This window comes from Osmerus mordax, chromosome 20 (genome assembly GCF_038355195.1).
Source record: "Osmerus mordax isolate fOsmMor3 chromosome 20, fOsmMor3.pri, whole genome shotgun sequence".
Classification (NCBI taxonomy): Eukaryota; Metazoa; Chordata; class Actinopteri; order Osmeriformes; family Osmeridae; genus Osmerus; species Osmerus mordax.
The window spans coordinates 5,009,124-5,017,804 of NC_090069.1; the positions used below are offsets into that span (position 1 = coordinate 5,009,124).

Below are 8,681 nucleotides of genomic sequence, written 5' to 3' on the forward strand. Positions count from 1 at the left end.
AACCATTGCAGCGGGCAAAGCATTTAGACGCGCGTTGGCTCTCTGAATGAAATGATACAAATGCAAGTAAATCCATATCATACTGCTGATCTCTTGACAAATCTTACGGCGCCGTTTTATTTCTGATGAAGTACATGCATGACAACAGTCCGAGCCTGATCATGTTGCATTCATGCATGCATATTCCCCTGTCGGGTTTCAAGAAAATCGTCTTGTTTACGAAAGCAAACCCATTGACCCAGGTGACCTGCATGCTCAGTCTCCACATGTTAACTTTTAACTGCTTGAGTAGAGGAGCTTGAGTCTAAATAGTTGAGGGAGGTTTTTCTGCTTTATTAGGACATTTCTTCGTGGCCAGTAAGCCTGCGGAGGCCACCAACCATGCCAAAGCATGCTTGAGCTACACGGAGCAAGAAAGAGAGAGTGAGCGAGAAGGAGGGGAGACAGAGAGGGTTAGACATAGGGAGGGAGACAGAGACCTGGAGCTATGCTGACACATAGCTCATCCAGCAGTGAGGCAGCATGTCTTCACTGGCTCTAAAGCCTTGGGGTGAGGCCTCCACTAAGCCAGGCAAGTTGAAGGGTTAGGCCTCAGAATTGTTGGCCTCTCCCTCCCCCTTCACTCCTCCAGCTCCAGGCACAACTTGAGGGAGTCAAGAGAAGAACTGCCATGAAAATGCCCAAATCATGCCTGTTTGGTGGAAGTAACCTCTCTATCTTGGGGGGCTCAAGAGGCCTTTTTTTTGGTTTTCATTGGAAATGTGTTGAGCTAATCATCCTCTCCTTATGAGCTAGTTAAAACCATATGTCTTTGATCTGTCTTCACTCTGTTTGTTTGGGAAAGGATCTTGGTGGACAAAAGGGTTTCTACGGAGATGAGGTCAGACTTGACTGTAATCAATTAAAACACATCGCTAAGAGTGTGTTACAAGATTATATCTGGTGACATACAGGGTTGGTCAAGTCGCCCTTTTCATTTGTTCTCAGTCTGAATTCTATAGAAAGGAGCTTATTGTTTTACATTGAAAAGTACGATTTATTTTGGGGTGGAGAGTGTGGCCACGTAAAATCTAGGTGATAATCAAATTAAAATGTGTTATTCCATCTGTATGGTAATGTTAGACCTTTAGAGGGCAAAATACTACAAATATTAGAACCTCCCTATAGTAAAGGACTCAAGACAATTATGGAGGAATAAAGAGGTTTTCTAGAATGGAATGTGTGTGTTTCCTCGGGAGGAAAATGACTTCATTGAATGTTAATTCAATTTACAAAACTGTATATTTAGAACATTCCTTATAGCGTATGACATTAATAAAAGAGGGGTGAGCTTGAAGATGAGTAAGGCGGAGGATAAATGTTTTTGTCATCTGTCAGAAGAACAAGTTCGGGGAATGAGTGGGATTAGTGAGGAAGGGCCTTGCATGTCAGTTCGACATTAAAGAGAAAAAGTTGAAAACAGTAAGAATGAAACAGGAAATGCAGACTGAAGGAAATATCATAGTTCCAGATCTGGTTTACTTTGTGTCCAATGGGGCTGAAGGGGCCCTGAGTCTTAACTTCCTCATCTTGATCAGTCCATGAAATGTACCTGTCGCTGCATTCACGGTCAAAAGCAATTCCAATTCAATATCACATGTTAATATGTTGTGCAATCCCTCTCTTAATCAAATACGAGACCGCGATGTCCTCTCTTTGTGCACTTGTGTGCACGTTCAGCACAGAGGAGCAGCGCACAAAAAGGTATTGTACCCCCGGCACCTCGTCCCTGACTCTGACGCTGGAAAAACACTGGGGACCGACCCCGGTGCCAGAGTGTTCCAGAGTGTTCCACAGTGTGGGCAGTCGTGGTCGGGTGAATTAACCACCTTTGGCTCTCGAAGAGAAAGCTGAGGGAGCCTTCTGGATGCTTTGCTCTCACGCCGTAGGTTGGATCCAGACCCACGCCCTGGCCCAGATGGACGGCGGGGCGTGAGAACAGCCTGTCCAAAGAAAGCCAACCCCCTCTTTTTGGGTGTACCCTTTTTTTTTATTCACAGAGTGCCAACCGTGTCTGGAGAGTGTGATTCCATCCCTTCGAATGACAACATGGATTTACAGTCGATCCCACAGGTCGTTGATCTCCGTGCGACTCTGGACGGAGAGGTGGGCGACAGTCGATTTGATTTGACCTTTAAAGTATATCACCATAGCAGGTTAGAGGGGGCTGGTGTTTGCCTCAGATATGCCTCACTGTCTGTCTCCTCCTACACACCATCCAACCAGAGCCGAGGTTGAATGCGATGTAGATGTATGCTACTGAGCCGGGAGTCCGGATCGTGGAGAACTGTGGGTTGCCAGGCAGGCTTGCCGTATCGTGAACTCACTGGTACAATGGGAGAAAGCACAGACATCGGCGGAGCTCTGATGGAAGCAGTCTGACCTCACTAAATCTGCCTCTCTCTCCCTCCCTCTCTCTCCCTTTCTCTCTCTCCCTTTCTCTCTCTCCCTTTCTCTCTCTCTCTCTCTCTCTCTCTCTCTCTCCCTTTCTCTCTCTCTCCCTCTCTCTCTCCCTCTCTCTCTCATCTGAAGTCTCCAGTCAGAGTTCATCTGTTAACCACTTGTCCCAGGGCATCCATAGAGCCCAGTAAAAAGGGCTGGTCTGACAGGCCCCAACTGAAAGACAACGTCTGTGCTTGTTTGTGTGTGTGTCTTCCCCCAGTCCGGCTGAGGCAAACAGTGACATACTCTACTCCCTCACACACCAGTATCTACCCCACAGTACGGATCTTTTCTGTTTATCGCAAAACGCCAAGATGAACAAGTCACTTTGCATTTAGAATAAACATGTTGGCAAGGGCCCATAACCTTGAGGGGAAGTGAGAGATCTGAAACAACATGAGGGGCTCGGATTTGACCGTACACTCCGAACATGTATGTCAAGGCCTTGCAGCCGAGACCACTGACATTTAAGCTTGTAAACGCCACTTATCCGATTGAGTTGATATGATTGAAATAGACTTCACGTGATTAGGGGACTAGCAGGAACATGACGGACAAGGCAGGACAGGACAAATGCGGCGCAGGCAAGTGTGACGACACGCAAACAATATCAAAAGCTCTCAAGATTGAATGTACTAAGGAACGAGACACCTGATTGGAGATTTTTTCACAATGCATGTATGAGTACGGCTATGACTGATCCATCTCGTGAGGGCCTCACGTAGGAAGATGCCAATTACTGCTCTCTTTGACGTCGTAAGGCACGTTTGGACCGGAGTCGTTTTCACTGACATGCTGTTGCCGGGTGACTAATTCCCCTTGCCTTCTGATGCAGGGCAAAGCTATGCAAGTTATGTGTCACATACTCATCACTGTAACACACAATATTGTTATTTTTTTACGTTGATGTGCCTTGTGTTTTCTGCTTGTAGCAAAACCGGTATATACAAAATACACATACTCATTTAATACTTCTCGTGAGATCATAGACTGATGCCACTTGTAATATTTCTGTTAGGGGAAAGGGTCACAGGGAAAATAAAGAGGTAGACAAACTGGCAGTACATACCACAAAACCTGATGTGTAAAACTTATCTTACTCATCATTACCCAAGACACATATGGCAAGTATTGGTCTGTAGTGCCACCTGGTGGTCATGGTATGGGAAGTGTTGCAGTACGGCATTCACGAGAGTCATTGTACTTATATTCACAGACACAAAACAAGAAAATAAAATGTATCTAAAACGTAGCAATTATTAAGAAGCTTTACTGGACACTTTCTGAGTTTACCCAGATGGGAAAAAACGTTCTCGGGATTTCAATGGAATTTGGATATCAGAAGGAACTGCAATAGAATAAGTGAAAATACTGTTTAGGCTGCTTAAATCTTAATGGTTTCATTCACAAGAAATACCTACCATCCTAAAGCAACACTACTGCTTCAACCCTTGTGTTATCTTCGGGTCATTCTGACCCATCAGTCATTGTGACCCACCGTCGTATTGCGACAACTTTACCGCATACAAAAACAAAGTGAAGCATTTTCTTTTAACCGTTGGGCTGTCTCAGACCCCCCACATTGCGAAGGTTAAAATACAATTATTTTCATTTTGGTTTTGTATTAGGTAAACACAACGATGGTTCGTTATGAACCTTTGGGTCATGTGACCCGAAGGCAGCACAAGGGTTAATGACATAAGACGATAGGAGCTAATCTGACCTGCCCTTGAAAAGCTAGACAGGTGTGTAGGGTTGAGCCATGATATACAACACTCCCTTCAGATGGGATCATGTCGCTGTGTGGGACTGCGTGGAGCCTACACTAGCATGATCCTTATAGAATCCTCTCCTTATCACGTCACATTCCATAACAATGCTGTAGGAAAAGAAAAAGAACCAATACCGAATTGTATGTAATATCTTCACCTTTACTGTACTTACAATATTCCAGTGATTATTCACAGATTGCATGTTATTACATGTCTTTATATTTTAGAGACAAGGACATCTTTCCTGGAATTTGTCTTCTTTTTTTGTCAGAAGCCCATGTCTGTGCCACATTCTTAATAGGCGAGAGAGAAAAAAACGATTTGGCCCTGTTCCCAAATCACTCAATGTGAATGTAGAACTGTGAGTTGTGGGAAATGGTGAAACCAAAATGGTTGCAATACAAGCCTGCTCACCAGACAACATATTCAACTCAATGCCACATTGCTTGCAGCTTTTAAATGGCTCCTCTGACGGAAGTTCATAGAGGGTTAGGGTGCTGGGCTTGATTTACGATGGACAAGAAGTCTGATCACCTCTGCCATGACATTAACACAAACCGTATGCCTGAGGTTTGGACGTTGAATCTGAAAGAATATCAAGCAGAGAGAAAGCTAAAGAGGGAAGAAGTAAGAACGGGAAGCAAAAGTTAAGGCATCTAAGTAGTTTGGGTCTCACAGAGGCCCAAAACAAGGGTCATAACTAGCAATTTCATTGAGGATTTTTTACCACATTTTGAGGAAATTGTTGTATGGGTGCACAGTTTTGTAAGATCATGAGATATTTGTTATTTGACAAATGTCTTCCTTTTCCTTGTTTAACTACTCAGTAATCAATCCCACAATCGTCAAGAACACATATCAAATGAGATCCTTTAGAACTGACTGGTATTCCTATGAGAGGGATTGTGGTAAGTGCCCTGCTTACAGACTGGTATGTGCAGTCCATTCAGTCCAGTGGTATTGAAGGTACATTTCAGACAAAACAAAGACAATCCGATAACTTACTTCCCTTCTGTACAGACTCCAGTTTCTTCACTTATTACAGGCTATAACTTGACACACTTTAATTAGTATTCTGAACCCATATGAGATCACTCCAGCCAGTGCCATGATAGTAGGCAGCAGGGTAGGATTGAGGCCTAGGTAGTCCTAAAGTCACAGTGTTTTTGCCCATATTCTGAGACTTGGAGCCTTGGTAGTCCTTGATGATCCTTGACCTGATATGAGTTGAGGGGGGAGGGGGGCGTCTGCTCTGGTGTCAGCCGACGAGTCTCTGAGTCACCACCTCCCGGTACATGATCGAGATGTAGATAAAGAGCAGGAGAATGACAAAGAAGTCGTCCATGAAGCCCAGCAGACCAAACAGAGCCTCGGGGATGAAATCCAGCGGAGAGACGAGGTACGTCAGCGCGCCGACCAGACACAGCAGGATACGGATGCGGAACATCCAGAAGAGGCCGCCCATGGAGAACATCTCCCGGAAGGCGTGGCGAAGCAGTGTGGGCACGTCCCTTAGACGCTCCATAATCTGAGGGCAAAAACGATACGAGTATCACGACACCCAGGTCTTGGAGGTCAATTAAAACACAACACAAGCTGTTATGTCTCATGGTGAACAAGATGAAGTAGAAGCCCCGTAATCCTTGTGTGTTAAAAAAAAGAATAAATAAAAAGGAAACAAAAAGGAAAAAAACGAACTGCAGCAGAGATCAAGACTGAGCGTGTAGCCTTGAACATTGGCACTTATTTGCTTTTCCCAATGTATGCTTCATGTTTTGGCTACTCGCCATGTTTTGGGGCTATCCCGTCGTTATGATCGGTGACCTATTTGCTTTTTTAAAGCTCTCTATCTCGGAGGTCGCTTTGGATAAAAGCGTCTGCTAAACGAATACAAGTAAATGTCATGTAAACATGGAGCCTGGAGACTCACGGATCTGGGCTGTCCGGAGAACCTGCGGTTATAGTCGTTGACGTCCTGCATGATAAGGGTGGGCTCTGCCTCCCCATCCTGGACCTGCTGTGGGGAGGCTTGCTCATTGAAGAGAGGGAAAACCAACGTCACCTGTGGAAAGGAGTGTGACCTTAAGTGAAATGAAACCCACGGTGGCTAAGCGGGAACCAAGCCAATTACGTCAGACCAATATAGCAAAATTGATCCAAGTATGTAGGGGACAGTCGTATATATATATAGCGTATTTGGAGCCTTACTATTTGTCTGCAGATGGGACAATGAATTGCCCCCAGCCAAGTCCCATACCTCCAGTATGCAATTATACATGCACCTAAATAAACAACACAACATTGAAATTGAACACAAGGGCTTTCAGTACGTATTTCAATGCCACGCACAGTCAATTTGTGCACGTGTTTTTGCATTTAGTCTTCAATAAGAACTTACCACAGAAGAGGTGACCACAGTTGGTTTCTACAGGCAACACGGCCTGTTGTAAACACACTGGACAGGACATATCAGTGTAGTACTGAGGCCTGGGTTCTGGGGGTGATTCCTGTTGGAGGAAGAAACTATTCAGACCACAATACCAGGCAGAAGCTAGTCTAGCCCTGTAAGACCCCTCCTTGTAAAATGTCAACGTCACTTTTAGCTCTCGAATTGCTTTGTTTTTTTTTTTTAAGACCACATTTATCCAATGGCATTGCAATGAATGACAATAAGACCCATAGGCTATGTAAATGTGGTCTTAAAAAATATTATTTGCAAATGTCTTTTTTGGAGAGCTAAAAGTGATGTTGTAATTTTAAACTGGGTCCTACAGAGCACAGAGTACATTGGGAGCTACTAACACACAACTGTTGAGGTTAAACTCTGGTTAAACTGGTTACAAATAATGTACAACTGACAAACTCATTCATTGGCAAAAGCAATGGACTCATGAGTTGGCTTTGAATCAGTCATTCAATCAAATGGTACATCTGGCACATACACTACCTGCTCGGATTGGAGCTGCTGGCGAACGGCGCGCACATGCTCCTGGTTCTCTGGGTGGATGTTCTGTTGCTCATTTCTATTAAGACAGACGGCCAATGAGATATGTATTCTATCACACTATTGAGATATAACTTTTTGCCTATGCTCAGATGTGACCAGTGTAACAGACAGTTAAGGTTACATGAATATGAAGTGAAACTTGTGTATTACCTGCAAAGCAGTGTCAGAAGACCACACAAAAACGTAACACTTAGAACGACCACAAAGAGCACAGGGTTGCTGACGCCTTCGATGAGTGAACCTTCATCTTGTAAAAGGTAGTTCCCGTCCCCGCACTCGTTTTCATCCATAACACTTACTCATATCCTACAACACTGCATACATTAAAGAATTGGGATAACATAGGGTCATACGTGTCCAATAGAATCTTTAGGAGGTTGCCTCTGCGTCATTCTTAATGTGAGAGCTACAATTAGATTAGATGCAAGAACCTTTTCAATCGGGACATTGTCAAGCCATAGCCAGTGTTGGTTAGGCTGACTTGCTAATTAGCGTTGCCTATGATTGCATTGCACCTTGGATTACAACGCATGGGTTTAAAGCTGTGTTAGTTATATAGTACTAAAAACCCATTCTGATTCTACTGACAAATCAGTCAGTTAACTGGCTAGGGGAAAGTCCCCCAAATACTGCCAGCTAGCTAGCTAGCTAGCACAACTAACGTCGCTGTACTATGATCTATCGCTTTACAAACTAACAAGTAGATTGCGAGTACAAACACCGAAGACAAGTCTAACAAGCTAGCTATGTACATTTCAAGCTGAAAGTCTCACCCTCACGACTGCGAAATTGAAATTAGTGCCACACTTCCGCATTCTCAAAGTGGTCCTACTTCAGACTTTTGTTACGTCATCCTATTGAGTCCACTTTATTGCTTGTAGCAATGTTACTATGCAAATACTGTATAACTAATACATTTGATCACTTATCTGCTGGTGATTATAACGGTTAATGATTATAAAATTGTTCTCTATTAATTTGGAATTATATAGATCCCTCAGGCTCGAGCTGCCTTTCTGGTCCTGCGGGATGGCAACCAAGAGTGTTGCCAGGTTTGATAAAACTTTAAGAGGGATGAATGTTTTGGACAACCTGTTTTAGTCCATGAAAGTCATTGGACTAAATACATGTAATGGACTTAATACAATAGAAGGTCTTGAATGTATTATTGGTCTCAAGCCAAGTCTAAATAAAAAATATACTATACCAGGGGGAAACTAAATAAACTAAAATATGTCCTCATAGAATTAGCTCTTATAGGACATTTCAATTGGTCCTGGTTGATCCCAGTATAAAAGTATGAGTGGTTAATATCTCCCCTAACCTACCCCCGAAACTCCATACACACACTATAACCACGCCCCCGGCTATTCCTGTCGAGAAATTCGAGTGTGAAATTCGGTCTCGGGGTGTAGATACCT

General features: G+C 43.7%; 1 protein-coding gene across 2 annotated transcripts; it reads right to left on the minus strand.

Moving 5' to 3' along the window:
• Positions 1-4,969: 4,969 nt before the first annotated feature.
• On the minus strand, positions 4,970-8,072 carry rnf170 (ring finger protein 170). 2 transcript variants are annotated; one of them, XM_067258652.1, is made up of 7 exons: positions 8,034-8,072; positions 7,411-7,574; positions 7,201-7,276; positions 6,652-6,760; positions 6,462-6,535; positions 6,184-6,315; positions 4,970-5,781 (listed from the first exon to the last, which is right to left on the minus strand). In XM_067258652.1, exons 2-7 carry the CDS (start codon positions 7,548-7,550, stop codon positions 5,512-5,514), a joined length of 801 nt encoding a protein of 266 aa, XP_067114753.1. In that variant the 5' UTR covers positions 7,551-7,574; positions 8,034-8,072; the 3' UTR covers positions 4,970-5,511. The 2 variants fall into 2 exon arrangements, with proteins under 2 accessions (XP_067114753.1, XP_067114754.1); XM_067258653.1 differs by lacking the exon at positions 8,034-8,072 and adding an exon at positions 8,013-8,027.
• Between the last annotated feature and the right edge of the window lie 609 nt (positions 8,073-8,681).